This window comes from Egretta garzetta, unplaced genomic scaffold, assembly GCF_000687185.1.
Source record: "Egretta garzetta isolate BGI_Z169 unplaced genomic scaffold, ASM68718v1 scaffold14, whole genome shotgun sequence".
Lineage (NCBI taxonomy): Eukaryota > Metazoa > Chordata > Aves > Pelecaniformes > Ardeidae > Egretta > Egretta garzetta.
The window spans coordinates 7,686,285-7,706,757 of NW_009259588.1; the positions used below are offsets into that span (position 1 = coordinate 7,686,285).

Genomic DNA, 20,473 nt, shown 5'->3' on the forward strand with positions numbered 1-20,473 from the left:
CCAGGGGGCTGACGGAGGGGATGAGGGTCGGCAGGGCAATGTTCAGGATCTGCAAGCCGGGAATGTGAGCCTGCGGGCTGGGGTTGCCCTGGGGGGCCGCGCCGGCTGCCAAAACCTGGAGGCCCACCGCGTTCAGGGTGATTCCTGACGGACGCATCTGCGGGGCGATGTTTGTGTTTGCCAGGCCCAAGATGTTCACCGTCTCCATGCCCAGCGGCGGCAGAGGCTGCAGGCTGGGCGTGCCGAGACCCTGGATGCCCGGCACGCTCACCTGGCCTATGGGAATGCACGGCACGACGCTGTTCACCTCGGCGACTCCCATGGGATTCGTGGTGGCGGCGGTGGCCGCGCCGCCCGCCTCGCCGAGGGTGCTGGTAGTTCTGTGAATCACGCTAACGGTGGGGATAGTGAGCTGCACCGGCCCCGCCTGGATGGGAACGAAGGTGGAGTAGGTGGCCAAGCCGGCGGGGACCACCTGGATCCCCCCGACCGGTACCGTGCCGTAGGGTGCCGTGGCTTGCCGCTGCGAGTGCAGGGGGAGGTGGCTGAAGAGGTGAGGCTGGGGAGCCCTCAGCTCGGCGGCGGGCTGCGGGCACCCGGCCAGCTTCTCCTCCGGGATTTCGGCGTAGGGCGATGGCGCCGTCATCTGCATGCTGCGGTCCACCGGCGAGGAGGGAGAGCTGACGGAGGGTGTGCTCTGGGAGAGAACAACACGGGCGTGTTAATGCAGTGGCCACTGCTAATCCTCGAATGAAATCAAAACGCAAGGTAGCTGGGAGTGCTTCCCACACTCCCTTTTAAGAAAAAACAACAACAAACTGGTTCACAGTATATACTGCCCAGCTTGAACAATGAATTAATTTCCTTCCTTTCTTTTTCCAACTCCTTCCTCGCCCACTAATTGAATTTTCCTCTCCTAATTACCCTGGCTAATTTCTCTTGAACACACTAGTACTCAAAAACATTGCTGAATATCCTTTGTATGTGTTTTGTAAGGAGCGAGAAGGCTTTGGAGAACTGTTTTCTGTGGAAATCACCTCAGGCAAGAAGGTTAAACAAGCATAAGCTGGCATTTTTGATTGATTTTTTCACTAGGTTCCTCTCCTAGAGGCATTACAGCCTCCGGCAGGCAGAGGCAGCATCACGGTGGATCTGTCTGTAGGTGCTTCTAATGTGGAAGACAGGTGATATGCAATGACGAGAGATGGATGACAACTACAGCGCCCGCAGAGGTGAAGGTGACAGGCGGATAGTGGAGTGAGATGCAGGACCCACATCCCACTGCTGCCTCAGCTCGCCGTGACTTGGTGCACACGCCTGGACCAATAATCCACTTATACGCTCCCTTTTCTTCTCATATGGCCTGTGTTACCGACCAAGGCTGGCAACTCCTTTCCTAAACCCACCCAAAACGAGAGGTCTTAAACTGCAATTGCAGTCTTCCAGTATCTTTTAGTTTTAGGCATCTTCATAACACATAAAAGAGTGGTGCAACCTTATGTAGTTTATATAGTCCTACACTGTAATTCTGTGGCTTTGACCAAACTCTGAAGAAATCTCTAGTGCAAGCACAAAACTGAAACACTAACAGAAATGCTTTTTGAAAACTGCTGGTAGGACATGCATTGGTTAAAGGAGAGTATGATTTACTGACGACGCAGTGCTGACCAGTCTAAATGGGTAGATGGGTGTGAGAAGGAAGCCAGCATTTTTCTCAGAATTAAGTCCTGTCTGACACCTCACAAGAAATCCTGATAAACTGGTACGGATGCTTTTGAGGGAACATACAGCAGCCTTCCTGACCCCTTGTCTCGATTGCAAGAAGTGGGATCCACAGCCACTCACAATAGGAACAGACTGTAGATTAACCATCAGACACACAGCTGCCGCTTCTGTTGGTATGGGAAAGGAGGAGGTAGTCTGGAAAGGAGTAACTGCCTTGTGTTACTTACATGCCTTTTTAAAAAATATATTAATGCAGACAATTACTAGAGCTATATTAAATGAAGCCCTTTCAACATTTTTCATTGAGTGAATATTTTCTTGAGGCTTCAGTGGTTCTGCTCGATGAGGGAGTAAACTCAGTCAGATGTCTTTCTGGTATCTATCGGCAACAACTGAAACCCCAAATGCAAACCTTACCCCTTTTGTGGCAGGTATATACAGTGATCTGAGACCACTACATTTTATTCTCTGTCATGCTACAAAATCGCTCCAGTTTACATTTGCCACACGGACTCACAGTTTTTACAAGCAGGAATGAACCTGGGTCAAACAATGAAATGCAGCAATAACTTTTACTGTTTCTCCTGGTCAACTGTTTGCTATCTTAAGTCTTGTAAAAAAGAAAAATCCAGCAGTACAGATTTTCAGAGAAAAACCAAGCCAATAAGTACTTAAATCAGAACAAAATTTTTACTTACTGTTTATGCTTTTGAAAATTTCCTGCTGCTTATTTTTCTATAACTGCATGTGTATACTATTTGTAAATATCGCATTCATCACTGAGAAGGCAGCAATTACTCTTTCATTTAAACTACATTTTGCCTCACGTTTTTTCTGATCATTATTCTGGAAAGTTCTAATGCCTTCATGGTCTGCAGTAAGAATTCAAAGCTTTCAAGAGATATCCTTGGGGTCAATCAGGTAGGTGACTTGTACCATTCCCACTACCAGGCCATTAAAATATTGCTGAATTGTAAGAGGCTTAACACCTGCCAGCTCCCCTCTGTGATTTCCTCAGCAGACTTTTAAAGACAGTAGTTGCCACAATTACTGAACGCTCCTGCAGCCTTTCATACAAACCGACCTCACCTCTCTGCACGCTGCTCTGAAGAGCCGTGTGTCTAGAATAGGCATGGGCAAAACTGATCCTTTTCCGATTAAAATGTTCTTTTGGGCTGGAGAAAAACTGAGAGGACTGGGAACTCAGGTCTTGGTTCTGCGCTCGTCTCTCCTTTTGTTACTGTGCAAGGGCAATCTCCGAGTTTCCTTGAACATCTGGTGCTCTTTCTAATTCTGCTACTAAGCATATTTGGAGGAGAGATAAGCAATTGCACAATTTTTTTATAGTGATAAGGCAAAAGCCTCTGGGACTAGATTAATTTCCCTTGGGAATTACCAATGAGTCTATCATCATATTTCAGAGTGAAATGACTTCTGAATTCTATCACTCTCCCCTGAAAACTTCATAACCACCACCATATGTTTGTTCTACATATCTGTTCTCTCTCTTCTTATTTATTTATATCTACCAGCTCCAAACTTCAGCTGAGATGACCGTATTACAATTATTCCTTTCAGGGAGAACACGATCAAAACTATGAATTTGAAAAGCAGCGCTCCTACAACATCGTTGTTTCCAGGGTCCTACATATCTGCGCTTCGATTGCTTTCAACTCTTCTTAGAGGCTCATCAGCCAACAACTCTAAGAATGAAGATAAAGGCAAACAGTTTGATCTTTGAAAAATCTCTGGAAAGATCTTTAAAAGGAGGATTTAAAACCCCGCTCTCTCCCCCGGAGTCAGGACCTCCTACCTTTGTAAGAGCTGCAGTTGGTATTAAGGAGTGGCCCAAGGCTGTTTCTGGATCGGGGTAATCCACAGACATCTGGCGACCTGGAGATGTAGGAGTAACGTCCGCCAGCACCGCGCTAGCACTGCGGGGACCTGCGCCCCTCTCCTGGGCTTTATCCTCATGTGCTTCCTGATGGGTGAATTCTGCTGGTGACCTGGAGGTCCTGCTAACCGACTGCACCGTGCTAAGGACGGTCATCTTCGTCAGCAGCGCTTTTGGCAGACCATCCATAGAGTCCGTGTGAACCCCAGCAAAACAGTCTGGAAGTCTGATGTCTTCATCAGTGCTGGCGGTATCCTGCAGGCCGTGTCGAGAGGGGTGATGCTGGGGGCTGGCTGTCACCGAGGGGGTTGTGGATAGGACTGACTCAGCCTGGCTGTCTTCATCATCATCTTCATTGTCGTTTTCATCTTCATCCGCACCATCAGACTCCTCCACATCATATCCTGACCGGTCATAGCCAAATCTTTGCTTCTCACCTGCAAAAGTGGGAATTAGAAGGTAAGCCAAGGAAGGTCTCGGACTGATCTGGAAGGAGATGGGAGGGAGTAGTTAGAAACACCAAAAAACCCACATGACACATGCATTTTTCAGTCACATCCCATTGCCTCACAGCAACAAGGAAGATTTCCATTTTTGTTTTTATTTTCCAGTGTACATATTTAATTACACGGCTACATAATCTTTTGTCTTCTGCTTCTGTGCTGTTTTTAACCTGATGGATTTGGCTGTTTTATTTTAGGCCACTTATAACCATTTGCTCACAGTCACCCTTGACTTTTTCGCTTGGGGAGAAGTGAGCAGATTCCCGGTTCATTAAGCTTCCAGTGACGACATACAAAGCTGGTCTGCCAACCTTAGTGGGGGGATATTCTCTAGCTGGTGTCTGACTCATAAGTGGGTGTCCTTGTACCTAATATGAATCACTGCTGCAAAGGTTTTTGAAGGATGCAAACAGAAAGACTGGAGGCTGTTAGTCAGGAATCTGTCTCGTTAACAGGCAAAAGAGACCAAAATTAGACCTTACCAGATTTCTTCACTTTGCTAATGTTTTGAAAGGTTTATTAACACATCACCCAAGGTGTCCTAGGAGGCAAAAAGGCCCTAATCCTATCAAAACTTACCTATGCATGAAACTTTGCTCACATGAAGAAGCTCTCCTGACTTCAAGTCTTAAAGCCAAACTGCTGCCTAGTGGTAAATTTCTCTACAAAATACAACACTCCATTGCAGCTTTTCACCTTCTTTTGTATCATAACTTGGAAAGAAAGAATTGCCTTTAGTAAAGAGACAGAAAATCCCATCTGCTGTATCTGATTCCAAGCCAGACTGTCTGGGATCATATTTTATAAGAGACAAAATGCTTTGAATGCACTAATATTTTATATTCGATTAAAGGTCTGTCTGCTGAGCTGTCCAAAAAAAATACCAGCATAAAAATGATTTGGCTCTGCAAAATCAATGATGGCTAGTTAGTTAAGATCTCAGAGAGATCCTGTTCTAGGGAAAGCTGCACAGCAACTTACCACCGAAATGAATGATCCTGAAAAAAATTAGACCCTTAAAAGAATTTGAATGTATTACCAATACTTTAGGCTGCTATGTTACCAAAACCAAAATAAGCATCTTGAACTCCACATAAAATAAATGGGTTTAATTGAGCTACCTCTCAATAAGTTACCCACCATTATAAGCCCTTATGGTTTCAAATGAGCACTGCAATTAGGAACGAGACTAATAGCTGCTTTGAAAAAAATCCCTCTATAATGACTTTGCCCCTCTTTGCCTACACAGTAATTTGTACATTAACTAAATAGGGAAACTATAGATTTTCTACATTTACTACAGCAGGCATGAAACTGAAATGTTATTAAAAATACCCCAAATCCTCCAGGTCATTGGAACAATGCTAACAAAAACATTTTTTTAGAATTTTAAGTAGTCTTCATTTGTAACTCTCATCTACAGACAAAGCTGTTCAAAAAAGAAAATACATTTTAGTGGAAAAAGGTCCGTTCCAAAAACATGGCAAGTAGGATTGTTAAAAATGTTATTAACAAAACCACGTGGAGTTATTCAACAGTTTTTTTTCTCTATATGTCTGTCATTTCTCTTCTTCACACAAACAGTGTTCCTTAATCATTAGTTTGCAAAGCAAACACATCTGAAATGTTAGAACCTCTACAGGTTTGATTTCTGAATGGAAATAACTTCCTCAGTGCCTCTGCAAAGGATCTCGAAGACTTCTCCACATGTTACATCTAAAGGGTGACCCATGCATCTCCTGCAACTCTTTAATAATGCACGGTGCATTGCAAAGTCTTGGATTTCAGTCAGACTTCCTCTTAACTTTGGTCTCTTTACCAACATCACATAACTATTCTCTGGGAAATTCAACTGTTTCTTTTCTTTTTTCTCCCTCTCTCTAGATGAATCACATATTCTGTGAAAGTTGATGTCAATCACGAATGACTGTCTCCGCTGGCAAGAGAAACTACCTGAAGTGATTAGACTGACTTGTCACATTTGTAAAGCAAGGAAAACATATGCTCAAACAATGCCCAGATTTATAATAAGGAATGATCTTTTTTTCAAATCAACATTTAAAAACACTGCAGGATTTACTAGCAAATGCTGCTTATGTAGAAATTTTCTGCATACATCTCAGCTTTCTAGAATAAAACCATGGAAAGGGAAAGGGGAACCATGTGTGGGGGCCAGATTCCTTACATGTAGGGCTCTGTGGGATATCATTTCCCTCTATTGTTTCCCTGTTTACCTCCACCCTTTGTGCATTTGCCAGCTTCTATTTAAGCGTGGTTACCTGGAGCCAGAGCCTGCAGTGTAGGCGAGGTGACAGTGATGAATGTGGTTCCCTTACTCCCACACCACTTCGAAACATCAGATGAAAAAAACCCCATTCCTGACTTGCTTGCTCTGGCAATGCACAAAGGAATGCTCTGCTCTAGCTTTTATACCTGCGTGCATGTTTGCTGAAACACGAGGTGCCCAAGCTTTCGTAATTAGGGATCCCGTTAAGCACCGACGTAAATCAGCGGAGTTGCGAGAAGACCCGATGCTGGGGTTTTAAGCAGTGGAAGACCCAGGCAGGTTCTGGGTCTTCTCCAAACGAGGCATTGAGCTGAGGCTGTGACTGCTTCTTGTGGTGAAGGACTCTTTTCCAAGCACTGTCTTGTTAACCAAGTAGTTTTGGCCCCGATCCATTTTAGTAATGGTACGCTGCCTACTAAAGTTCCCTTGCAGTTTTAATTGGGGAAAAATTAATTCTTTACTTCCTATCTTAAACTATGCACAATTATAACCATATGCTTATGTAGCTGATATATATAACTAGAACTGACTCAATTTCCAAAGGGAACAAAATTACTTCTGTGTTTAACTTTGTATGAGGTTGTAAAGCAGTGGAGGATATTTTAGAATGAAGGATGTGTCATAAATTTAAAGGCCACTAGCATATGGAGAAATGGCTTTTGGCATGGAAGTTCACAGTTTTTTTTTTAAATAAAGAAAACAGGAAAAAAGTTTCACACTATTAAGTGAAGCCTTTACGAAAGCTACTTCTCTTTCAAATTTGTAACTCACCATTTTAACAGAAAGACTGTTCAAGACTGCCTCAATCTTTTATAGAGTGTTTTTGGAAGAGTAGGGAATGTTTCTCATCCTCTGTCAACTGCTACAATCTTTTCTTTTAAACCCTTAGCAAGACTCTTTCTTCTTCCTGGACTTCGTAGGAGAAAGTGGAACTTTTGGCGACAGACATGACCTCTGCAAAAACTAGCAACAGCTGGAAATAAAGGTATAATAGAAATGCGGACGCAATTTTTGACTGGGGATTTCGCTCACGTGCCTGCTCTAATTATATTTAAATAAACGGAGTTTTTAATCCTAAGTATTGAAGTAAGTGTATACAAATCACGGGCAAAAATCACCTTAGTCCTTCATTTATTTTGTTGTCAGTCCTCAGTTAATCAGCTCTGTATTGTGTTTGTGCTGTTCGGGAGCTTGTTGGCTAAGGCTCTGTTATACTGACATTCTACCTCAAAGAGGGGAAAGAAAAAGCTTTGAGTTCTTTAGTAGAACAGCATTAGCCGGACTTATCAGCATCCTAATATGTCCATTAGTGAAAATGCCTGGGGCTGATAAGTCCATGAACTGCTTTTTCCAGTTGTGATGCTATGAATTAGGTAACTGAAATCGGCCTAAGTACTTTCAAGTTCTTTATTTTAAAAGTTTTTCCTACAGGAATCCTTCCTTTATATGGTTTAAACAACGGCCATCAAATTGTCACCAGACTGCAAAGTACTGAAAGAAAGGTTCTTCAGAATCTCAATTTACAGCTTTTAATTTTAATTGTGATATTATCAGCAATTAGTCCATCACGTGACCTGACTTACCAGGCCCTGCTACAGACCTCACAATTTCTGCACCAAATCCAATGATAAAGTTCAACGGCTTGTAACTTAGACATATTTCGTTATATCTTAACCATATTTAGGTAGATTTTCACATAAAGAACAAAATGTTCATTTTCGTTCTTTCATTGGCACCACAGAAGACAAGACAGACCTGAAAATGTAAGTCCAGACTGCTGAAGTTTTACACGTTTCTAAGCAAATGGACAGTTACGTAGACAACTATGGGATCGCTGTTAGCCCTACTGATACAGATTACAGGCAGTTTACCAAGTATCTGTTGGTCTGTTCACTATCCCCATCTGAATTTAAACTTACTAAATTTATTGGCTTTTAGCACCTGAGTAATACAAAGCAGTGTTTATCACCTCAAATTGTGTAAGTATCTTCAGTTATGGATTAATATCTACATAAAAGCATTTTGAAATAAAGCATCTGTTCTGTATTATATAGTCTCCAAGAAAAAAAAATAAGACTATGGCAATAAAGGCAGAAATATTTTTAGCATGTCATCATATTATCATAAACTTGAAAGTAAGGTCTGTATGTCATCAGCGGTCTCTGTATTTTTCTAAACATTTACAAGCTTAGACTTGCCTATCACCTGTTGTGTTAGTCTTGTAATAGACCCTTCCACAACCATTCAAACAAATTTTAAAAATAACGCTAGCATCTATACCCAAACTTGCTTTCTCCTCGTCTTTCTAAGTCTGTTCATAGGCTTTACTTGACTGATTTCAGCCTAGCTTCAGCTACTGTCCACTGCTCATCACCATCAAACAGGACTCACAGTGACATCTACTGGGTTAAATTCAGACTGGTCATAGCCAGTGCTCCTCGGAGATGAGAAAAAAAACAACCCTGTGGGCTTCTGACTTTCATTCCTAAGAGTATGGAAAGTAACAAAGTGAAACTCACTAAAAAAAAATAAGAGTAACCTTGGTTTAGAGATTATTTACACCTAAGTCTTCCTGAGTAACCTGTATATTGTAAATCAATCTGAGCAGTAGGTAGCCTATTCCCAGGCTGCAGGCGTGGGGCTCCAGCATGCTTAATGTACATCTAGTCACAGATTAGACACTAATATTAAAAAAAAAAAAAAAAAAAAATTCTTGTAAGCTATACAGAATCAGCCTTCCATTCTATTTGCAAAAGGAGGATATTATTGCAGGGATTTTCATTTCTTTTCACTCCTTAAATGCAGGTGCAGTGAAAACATGAGTCATGATTAAGCTAATGAAGAGCCATGGAAACTAACTTAAGCTCTACTATAAGTAATATATAGCTAATTAACTTAGAACCATTGTATCTTCAGAAGGGTTTATTTAATACTGCAGAAAATGAAAGTGGTTTTTTTATACATATATGTGTGTGTGTATATATATATATAAATACATATCTGAAACTTACAATTAGGTCTTTTCACTGGTAAAGTAATGAATATTTTGGGATAAAATTTCTCCATAGAGACCATTTAAGTAAGTTCTGCCCATCTACTGATTTCATTACTAAATAACCATCTTGTGCAAGTTTACTCAGGCGTACCATACCACTCATACATTAACTTCCATATGAAATATTACAGGTTTGAAGTTCATAACTGTTTTAATTTGAAGACAAATTATTGTTGTTTTTAAGACTGCATAGCAAAATATTGGGCCAACGTGGCCAAAGAGGATATCCCCAGTTGCAGTCTGTCACATTAAACAGTTCACCTCGTCTGACAATTTAATTCAGATATTAACATTCCTTACATTGTAACCCTGTATTTTGGTGACAAGAACATTCCACAGAGCAGAAGATGAAAGATAAATGGATGAGGGAATGGTTTTGAATACAAAAAGCCAGGCCAGAAAGTACTTACTAATACCCAAATGATGACAAGTCCAAATACAAAGAATGCTATGTTAAAAGCTCTAATCACATATAGTCTCAGACAGCTAGAGAGCATCTCTTTCTTTTTTCCCTAGATGCTACAGCACAACAAAATTTCAGCTTCTCAAATTACTGAAAAAACAAGCTCCGTGTGTGCACGTGCCTGCATTCAGGATTGTGCATGATTTTGCACTCCTTATTCCATCTGCACGTACTATTAATCTGTACTGCTATCAGGTCAAAGCTGACTGCTCACATGAATCTACAAAACAATATATTCAAATAACTGTGATTGCCTATGCTTAAAAAAAACCTACGCAAAAATAGAAGCAGCAAATTCCTTAGTAAATAAAAGGTTGGTGGCTTTTAAGTTCCTGGCTAATTCTCTAATTCAAAGCCTGGTGGAAGCTTAGTTATTTTAAGCAAAGGTGTAGACGTTTTTATTGCCATAAGAATAATCAGTATTCCAAATGTTCAGATAACAAATTAGTTAGAGACAGACAGACACTCTCTGGGTCAGGAAACAGGCCAATCTCACACGGCCTACGGGAAGAAGAAATTTTTTTTCTGAGGTCACAATTATTTCTTATCAGATTTTCTGCACCTTCCTCTATATCATCTGCATAGCCTTCCAACAGAGGAAAGAGATGGGACTGGGCAGAGCAGTGGCTCAAAGAAAGAGATCATTTTTAACAACCACGCAACTCCTGAAGTAAAAAAAGTATGCATTTAAAGACGTTCTTTTTTAAAGAACAAAAAGGATACGTGACACAAACCTGCCGCTGGCGCACGCCAGAGGGAGGAGAGGTGAAAGGGCCAAAAGACTTAACGCCACGAGTGCAGCTCAGTGCCCAAGGCCCATCACATTTTCCTTTGTGGGTGACATACTGCTGGCAGGGCTGTCCCTGGAGCCCGGACCTGACACGAGGGGTGCTGGCCCTGAATGTGAGCTCTGCTGCACTGCCCTGGGGAAAAGGGCAGCCCAAGAGCCGCTTGGGTAACCGAGACTGCCTAGACACCTCCAAAAAATAAATATATTCAATCACATTCAAATGTAGCCAAAAATTAGCATGTACAGGTTTTCAGAGAGGGCAGCGGAATCACCTACTATTTAAAAAAAGCACATATGCAAATACTTCACACTAATTTTTTCCCTCCTGGCTCTTTCCTCTAAAAATGGGCCAACAAGCAAGTTTCTGAATTATCATGAGAAATACCTTCAAGTCTGGGTAGGCGAGCTGAGAGATGGAATCACATTTTTAAAGTGTACAGTTACTTACATGGATAATTGTAAATGCCCGGTGCTAGGCAGCAACTGGAGAGGCTGGACTGGTTTGGCTGCAGCCAACAAGTGTTTATCATGGGCTTAATTACGCTGCTTCTTGGACAGGACTTTTGTGCTGAGCTTTGTGCTGCACAGCTGGTTTTGCTATGGGTACATGAGCCAGATTGTTTAGACAAGGTAGGGATTTTATCACCAAGTTGTTTTTTGGCTTGGGGTTCTTCGTTAAAGAAAGAGATGTTACCTGCTCTATTTTGGGAAGAATTTCAAGGATTATGTAGCAAATCCTGTTGAATGTTTTTCTTGGTTTTTTTTTTTTTTTTTTTTTCCAAAATAAAATATTTAATTTTTTTATTATTTGCAAATTTGTCTTACACTGCTCTTGCTGCCAGTAGGAAGACTAAAAATACATATGTAATGATGTTCCTGGAACGCTTGCAAATGCCTGTAGATGATGATTCCATTTTTTTTTTTTTTTTCTTTCCAAAATAGAATATTTAATTTATTACATAATTACTGTGCTGAAGCAAAGAATGTATTTCAGGGAACATATAATACATTTATACTATGGTTATACACACCTGTGCATGATACGTAAAAGGAGAGAGTCTCTCTCTCTCAATTAAATAGTCTTAAAGCCAAAGGAAAGCAATCTTTAAACAAATGTTTGAAATGGCTTACTTCTACCTGGTGTTACTGACAATTCTGTTAACATTTGAAATGTTTCCCATCACATTATAACCACAAGTGCAATTTTTAATGTATTTAATTGGGAATATTTGATTTATCAGTCAATAAAATGTTTCCAGTTCCTAGTAAATGGAAATGCCTGTTCAGCTGTAGTTTACGAAACTAAATAAAATGTCAAAAGCTACCAAACATTGCTTAAAAAAGTGACAATTTTTCAGTCATGTGAAGGCTGAAAATGTTAATGAAAACTGTTCCTCTGTGAGAAAAGGACAGTAATTTGTACCGCCACTTATCTTCTGTGTTATTTATTCCGTACCTCAAATTGCAAACAGGGATGTGTTTTCAGCTTACTAAAAAGGAATATATCGAAGAATGCCAAAAAAGGGAAAATGCAGGTTTCTTTGTACCTAGCGCACTACTGAATCATACCAGCTGAGTCATATTCCCAGCATTATTTAGAATTAGATTCAAGCCGATTCGCTTATTCCGCTAGCGGCTGTCATATGGGAGCAAGTGCATTCATCTTTCTCGCCCTTTACTGTTTAAATAAAGATCTCCACTGCTATCTTTTCTCAGAACCTCACCCGCAATCTAATAAGCTATTCCACCAAAGGAAGAAAAATACAATTCGGCAAGGCAACAGGACTCATCTCCCAGCTGAGAAAAGGGAGGAAGGAGAAAATGCCACCACTGCACGGAGACATGCCGAGATCTGAAACAGAGTCCTACTGCACAATCCTGTTCTCCACCTCACTGCGACTGGTGGTGCAGCTACATCTTTCTTATCATGCTGAGTAAAACCTGTGCAAACCCAGTTTGGCCCCCTTTGACTGTCCTCAATTTCGCCTCCTCTTCAGTGGAGCCACCTCAGGGTGTGGGAAGTGCAGAATTCCAATTACTAGCAAATACGTTCATTCTGATAACACTCTCATCGCTAATGGAGAAGTAGAACAGGTCAAAATGAAAAACGTACATAATTTCTGAATGCTCCCTGCCTGCTGAAATATGCCCAGTTATTTGTAAAGGAGGATGGAACTCTGGACTGGAGGATGATTAGCCTCCTCGCAAAGCACTCAACAACATATTTGTGATTCTAGGTGGCATGTTACAATCTTTATGAAAACGTGCGTCTCAAAACTGTGACAATTTCATACACAACTATTTTAAAAGAAATGCTACATTTGACTACATTTTTTTTCTAGGCAAACAGCTGTTTTTCTGGTATTTTCAGTCTTGTCATATTTATCTGTGAAACTGATAAAGTTAAGCTTGCGTAACACTTTGTGAAAAATTCAGCACCGATTTTTCTTCAGCATATGCTTGTCATTTCTTCCGGTGAAGGTTTTTCCAGTATTTCTTATTTCCTTGCACTAGCTTATAAGATTTTTATCTCTGTGTCTTTTCCCTGTACAAGAATTCAAAAACTTTGGAAAAGAAAGGGGTAGGAACCTGGGATGACAAAATAAATACAAAAAGGCAGTAAAGAAAGAAGATTTTAATTTCTTACCAAATTCTTCTTCTCCATCCTGGTCATCTATTAAGCCTACTGAGACTCCCAAATCCATGCATTTCTTGCTATGTGCCTTTGACTTCATATGCTTTGTTAAATTTCCTTAAGAAAAAATGAAAAAAATTAACTGCTCTGTGACTACGCAAATGTATACAAATATACGCTCAACATGTCTGTATCTTATTCAGCTACATTTATAACCACCTGTGTAATTTGATTTCACACTTGACTGAACCTTGCCCCTCAATGCAAGCTGTCAAGGGCTGCGGCAGACTCACCATCCTGAATGCTACTAGTGCTCTGGCTACATTTCATGAAGTTCTTTATGGAGCTAAAATAGGATAGAATGGAAATCCTAGATAATGATGTATTTTGCATCGGTGTAAAAGATCCCTCATTTGTTTATGGCAAAGTATAAAAAAGGCTGATTCAGCCTTCAAAGTCATGTTGACAGAAAACTACTGTGTGAAACTAAAGTTTGTATCTCGCAGCTCTCAGTATTTGATGGATTCTATTTTTAGTGTAATCATTTTCACTGCCGACCTAAACAAACAGCTTAATTTTATTCAAAATCAGAGCATGCACATATTTGATCTGAATCTCAGAAGTGAATGCGTAACTGCTGAGAGGCCCCAGAGGCTGCTCTCCCCCTTCTCCTTTGAAAAGAAAATACGGCAAATATCATCAAGAAAAGCTTAAGAGTAGATCAGAGATCTGCAAATGATGACATTTGTGAAATGTATGTTCTTACAAGTAACTGCTTGCTTTATACTTAAACTTCATATTGTCTCTCCAAATCTGTTTCTTTGAGGTATTTCAGCGGGAGAAATTACAGCGGGTGAAATGGTGACTGTGGTTACGGAGCACTTTATTCCTGCTAGGAATTCACCCCAAATTTTTTAAGAATTATTATGAAGCTGTATGACTATACTGACTCACAAAGAGCAAATTTCTCAGCTTCACATACTGCACGGAGTTACTGGCTACACTGTCCTGTCACGAAGGGTGGTTTACCAAGCATCAAGCACCCAACTGCGCGACTGACTCTGCCAGCAGTACCGGCAACGTCCGGGCACAGCAACTGCAGAAGAGGAAGCAAATCCAAATACCTGCTACAGCTGAAATCAGGGAGAATTTCAAATGGGGAGAACTTAATTACTTGAACTTGGCCAGCACACCTATTCTGCAAAAAACATAATCAGAATTTATTGGGTTCACACTCCAGCATTTCATCTTAAAGGCAACATGATGACCCAGCGATAGGTTTTGACACATCTAAAGACTACCCATCTTGTTTTCTGCAGCACTGGGTTATTTCTTGGAAGTTTTCCACCCAACTGGTGAGCAGTCTTGAACCCACTTAAAAGTACAAATGTTTCTGAGGTTACAGCTGGGGAGATTATCACTAAATGATGTTCAAAGCCAAGAAAAATTTCGCTGCTTAGAATTTTTTCGCTGGAAGTGTTTTGGCTGTGAACTTCTCCTGTCTGTTTCACTTATTTTGAGTCCTGGATCTACCACTGTTTAATATACAGCATGCTTAAAGTAGGATGCATTTAAGTATCTGGCATAAACAGGCTTTAAAAAGCAGGGGGTCTTAGAAGGTCAAGTGAAAAGTGAACCTTGTCCTTCAAGGGTATAAAAAACATTTTAATATAGTAATTTAATAAAGGCCAATTTCTTTCCTGGGGCAATTAGTTGAGTGCCAATAGGAGTACAATATATGTCAATATCATACCCCCAAAATATCATCCCTAGGGACTTAAAATTCTGTGTTCCCATCCCTACCTAAGATGAGCAGCTAACCAGCTCACTTGTCTTCACCTAAGTTCCTTCATGCTCCTGTATGGTTTCCCTCTTTCACTCTGATTTCCACCTACCGTGGCATGCCACACAGTGCATTTCACATAAAGCTGTGATTATCTGAATAAACATACAGAAGACAAAGGAAAAGAAGGAAATCGGAAACTACAAATATTTGAAGTGTTAGACAATAGAACTCCACAGAGTGGCAACTTCTTTAGCTTATGAGCAGCCAAATGTGAGAAGAAGAGAGTTATACTTTAAAGTAGAAAGAAAAAAGGGGAAAATGTACACAGAGAAGTACCCCTACCTTTAGTTTTGAAGGAAAAGTTGCAGTAATTGCAGTGGTAAGGACGGACATCTGTATGTGTGCGAATATGCTTCTTCAGCATGCTGGGTTTCTTGCAACGTATTCCACATTCTTCACAGATATACTTCCCTCTCCCTCTCCCCCGAACATACACATAGTCTTCGTTTGACTTGTACCTAGTAAAAGTACCATAACAGTAAGGCCATTAGCTGTAACAGGAAAATGATTCCAGTTAGAAACCCTAGTCTACCAGAATTTCAAAAAGAATGTAATAGATTAAAACGAATGACTAACAAAACCAATCATGCTCTTTTTCTGCTCAACTTCTGCATTTATTTGTTAAACTCAGATCTAGATTTTTCACTAGGTAATCAGGGACTTGTTTAGGAATAACAGCCTGTCTTTTTTTACTAAGGGTACCGTTTGATACCAAAGATTTCAAATTTCCTTTCGCAACACAGGAACATACTTTTTAAAAGTGTCAGTTCTTGGACGCGGGTTTGGGCACCACGAGGAAGCTTTAAAAGAGCATCTTTGAGGCTCTGCCTTGGATGCAGAAAAGGAACAACATTAGTTGACAACAATGGGAAAGTCTTTAAAATTCCCCATCAGTGTGCTCTCAACTTAGCCTCCTGGGACTGTCTCTAGATGGAAAAAGTCATTCAGATTCCATTACACCCTTCATATCTCTGCTCAAGGACACCGAAGGCCATTCTTAGTTTTTGTGACCGGGTCCCTGCAATGTTTGGATCTCAGCAGAAACACATAGCAATGTTTTACCTGGACAGCTGGTCATGGCTTAGCTGCTGGCCTAGACCGGATTCAAACTGGGAACCGATAAATGGAAAGCGCTACAGCCCGCCACCAATTACAAGAATAATAAAATATGCACCATTTGTGCTCAAGCGTTTTTAGGAGTGCCACTGGCACTTTTCTACTAAAAAAATCTGGTTTATAAGATGATGTGCGTGGCACAAAACTGCGGCTAAAGCGACTGCTATTCATATCAGGCAACCAATTTAAAGTATTACAGTGCATGGACTGGGACGCCCAGTAAATATTTCCATGGCACTTTTCAAATCAGGAGCTCTCCAGCCTGCGTATGCCACAGCGACCTGCCAGAGAGAGACTGTACCGCAGTCTGCTGCTTAGCCCCTGGACTATATCCTCTCCGGCTACAGTTATACAACCTTACTGCAGAATAGGCATTATTTATCACCTAAGAGAAATATAGGAAAAGAATTTACATCTACAGCTGTATCTAGCTGCCTTTACTGCTGATTAACGTTGGTCCTTTGGAAAAAAGAAATGAATCGCACGGCCTACTCGTCTTCATTTCGTTACCCCTCCTCATAACTCTCATGGCTCCATGCTTCTGATGACTTCCCATTTTTCTTGGAAACATAAACCAACATCCACAGACCACAATATGGGAACTGTTGTTTAAAATAAATCAAACGGGAAGCAATGTCTCTGCAAAGTCTAGAATCAAGGAAAAAATACCTTCCTGCCGATATCTAGTATACAAAGTGCAATACTTGCCCTCCATCAAATATTTTAACTCTTCGTGGTTCAGTTTTGATAAAGGAGTTTTCTTTATCGTGCTCAGTGCTTGATTCAGAGTTTTCCTTATTGCTGAATTCACTTGCAGTCAATTTTTTTCTGTTTAATGCTCGCTGAAAGAAAATGAGATATGCATATCATTAAAATTAGTATCTTTCATATGCCATTCAAACCTGTAAGATATGATGAATAAAAGCATCATAAAAGCCACAATTACAGTAACTGATTTTTTTTTTTTTACGATGTTAAGATACATGAAACAAAAAATATCTTTTGCTAAACTTCTTCTCTTCATTGACTACTTGCAGACCAGCAAATCGAGACGCAGAGATTACGGCCCTGTAGGAAACCAGGAATGCTTTCAATCTATGGTAGGAGATGCCTCTTCCTCCTTCAGAGAAGGTGAATGTGATGTTTTGTAGCTCACAAACAGCCTTCTACAGAGCAAAGAGATGCTTACAAGGACACCCAGTTGCTTCCTGGACAGCTACAGCTTCGGGTCTCCCCCGCCGACCCACCACCCAGCAGCTCCTCATGGCTGGCAGGACCTGCTTTCCCACGGCACAGCGAAGAGGAGAAGGGTGGGAAGGAGGGGAGTGCCAAAGGAAGATGCTAACAGGTAACATTTCTGACTGCTAATATTTTTCACAAAATGTACCTGTTTTGGTGTGGAAATTGACTGTTCCCGATTTGGTGAGGTTAGTAACAGGGTCTCTGGAACCCTTCCAAAGCAGGACTCCACACTTAATTCCCACTGTCAGACCAAATTACAAGAATAAGTGTACCAGTTGTCTAGCAGAACAAAAATACATCTCGCCATTTCCCCTGGTTATTAATTAAGGAACTTTTTTTTTTTTTAAAAAGGAGGATGAGCTCCCTCAACATTTGCCAATTAAAATCTGCTCCTTCCAAGTCTAGGATATTTATAAAATGGGCAACAATGAAGGAATGATCCAATTAGCCAGCAATTATTACTGCTGTATTTATAAACGTTCTACCCACGTAGCTGGCACACTTACCACATTTGCTCATATTGATAAGTGAATAAAATGATGAGAGGAAAAAAAAAAAAGTCTGGCCTTATGTTTTCTACTCATTATAAAATTTAATGCTGTAAGCTTGTGAATTCTTGGCAAGAGGAATGACTTCATTGGCTGACTTGAAATGACTGATGAACTACACCGGTCGTTACATGTATTGAAGGGTGACATCATTCTGGCACCCGGTCCTTGCCCATAGTCCTCCATGCAGTCTCAGCCCCCGCCTTTACTCCCCACCTGATGAGGAACGCGGCCGATGAGGAATTAATGCAGATCAGAGGAAAAGCATCTTCCTATTCAATTCAGAGCCCTAGGAACCCGCGCAGGCGGGAAGTACTGCTCCAGTCTGTATGCCTTCGTGCAGCCCTCCGATTGGTTTGGGCTGGATTTTCAAATATCTGAGCAGTTCTACCAAAGTATACGTGACAACTCTGCCTGTGTGTAGGAAGAAAGAAATTTCACCCTGCATGTTTTAACAGCATTCGTACAAGGTGAAAGGAGATGTTCTGGATGCGAAATATCAGAAGTGGAGCCTACTCCAGTAATTGCAATTCAGTCATGTTGTAGTTCCTATGCACTCCCTGGCACCATGAACTGCTTTTGTTTCCACCACAAAGAAGGAGTAACAAGGTGATCTTTGTAATCTAACAGGAAAAGAGCAGTGGAAGATACAGAATGCACACAATAAACCCGATACCACAAAAAATATTCCCAGCAGCTGGAATAACGCAATCTTTAAGTGCCCGAGCTTTCAATCCTAAACAAGAAGTATTCTTTCCAGATGTAATTTTCAAGAATGAAAACACAAAGGAAAAAGAAAGATTCCAGAAGTATTTGGCTCACGTCATTACCCAAACTACAGTGAAACAGCTTTACAATAAATTCATTACAATAAATTAATTTACAATAAATTCACAAAAGCACCTAGAGTGCAAAAACTAACACAAGGCCAGATACCTCTGCATTCCCCCCCCCCCTTTTTTTTTTTTTTTAAACACACATGTTTACGTGCAGACTTAAGATAGCCTAACATAGGTGTTCAATTACTATTTACCTCCCACTGACGTACTTTGATTTACTGGTTATATGCTATTTTAGCGGTTGTTTCAGTGTCTTAAACATGCAAAACGCTGCCATCACAGAGATGCTCTAATAGCAACACCCAGTTTCTGTCACAGAAATATACAGAAATGCTCACTGACAATGAAAAAAAACAGTCGTCTTAGTTTTTATGAAAAATTCCAAATTGATGCTGAAGAGGACTTGGGTCCTCTGTAAATTTTGAAGAGCAGCCAAGTCTCTAAGGAGCACCGGTTTCTGGTGTGGGAATCCTTTAACGTACTTCACCTACACCACCCCCCCACCCCCACCCCCAGTTCCACACATACTGGTGGGAAGGGTAGAAAACCAGCAGCACTGTAAAATGTTCCTCTCCCCCGTTACTTATGCCTTCCATTTCTAACACAGCCTTCTCTCTCTTCTCCCATAGAGACAAGGACCATGATTCATTTCTACTTTACTCGTTTTGCTCCAATTTAACTCCACTGCCTTCAATTACTGGTATAAAACTGGAAAAAACCTGCTCTTAGGGCTGCCCAGAGACCAGAGTTCAACAGATACTTCTGGTACTTTACAGCATCCCTTGGAAAAAAAACATGCTCGCAGCCTGAATCATCAAAGTTATGAATTTCAGATTAGAATATTCATTAAACATTTTTTCCCATTGGCACATAGCCACTTGAGGAAAATGTTTTTAATATCTTTAAACTTTTACGAGTTTACACATAAAAATCTTCTGCATTTAACTACTTTCCAGTGGTGAGCTGGACTGTTGTGGCACATCATCCAAGAAAGGAAAGCTTTCCAGTTAGGAGAAACTTTCCATTTTTCAGCCTATTCTTGCCTGAAAATCTTCACCCTGGAATGCTGCACACAATACTGATTTGCTTCAGGAAGGGGAGCCAGGATCAGTGCCGGGGCTTGAGAAAGGGCTCCTCATACACCACCAATGACTTCAGGTGAAGAAAACTGGTGAAAAATAATAAACAATAAAGTAAGAAGAGCAGGGAGATAAAATAAAGCCTTTTCCATGCAGGTGAACCTCCTGTTACATTTTAACGGGCTGTACTCAGTCCAGGAGCTTCTTTCACAATAACATTTTCTGGTTTGTTCGCTGAATCACTGGAACGTGGCAACTTCACCTATTGCCTCTGAGCAGCGAATTGTGAAGAGCAAACAAAGTCCCGGGGTTCCTTATTGTTTGCATTTTGTTCACATGTCTCTTCATTCCCCAGGGCAGCTACTGTTGAAAGAACTGCCTTTTTTTTTTTTTTTTTTTTTTTTTTTTTTTTTTTTTTTTTTGGTGCTGTTTGTTGTTGTGGTTTTGAATG

The 20,473-nt window shown here is 40.8% G+C and overlaps 1 protein-coding gene across 1 annotated transcript in view; it reads right to left on the bottom strand.

The window, feature by feature from the left end:
* Window positions 1–20,473, bottom strand: part of HIVEP1 (HIVEP zinc finger 1) — a 34,800-nt gene that overhangs the window by 331 nt on the left and 13,996 nt on the right. Inside the window, 6 exon segments of the mRNA XM_035893443.1 lie at window position 1; window positions 4–697; window positions 3,539–4,056; window positions 13,365–13,469; window positions 15,481–15,656; window positions 17,023–17,156. The exon segment at window position 1 is cut by the window's left edge and continues 331 nt beyond it. Of these exon segments, the coding sequence (XP_035749336.1) occupies window position 1; window positions 4–697; window positions 3,539–4,056; window positions 13,365–13,469; window positions 15,481–15,656; window positions 17,023–17,156 (1,628 nt within the window).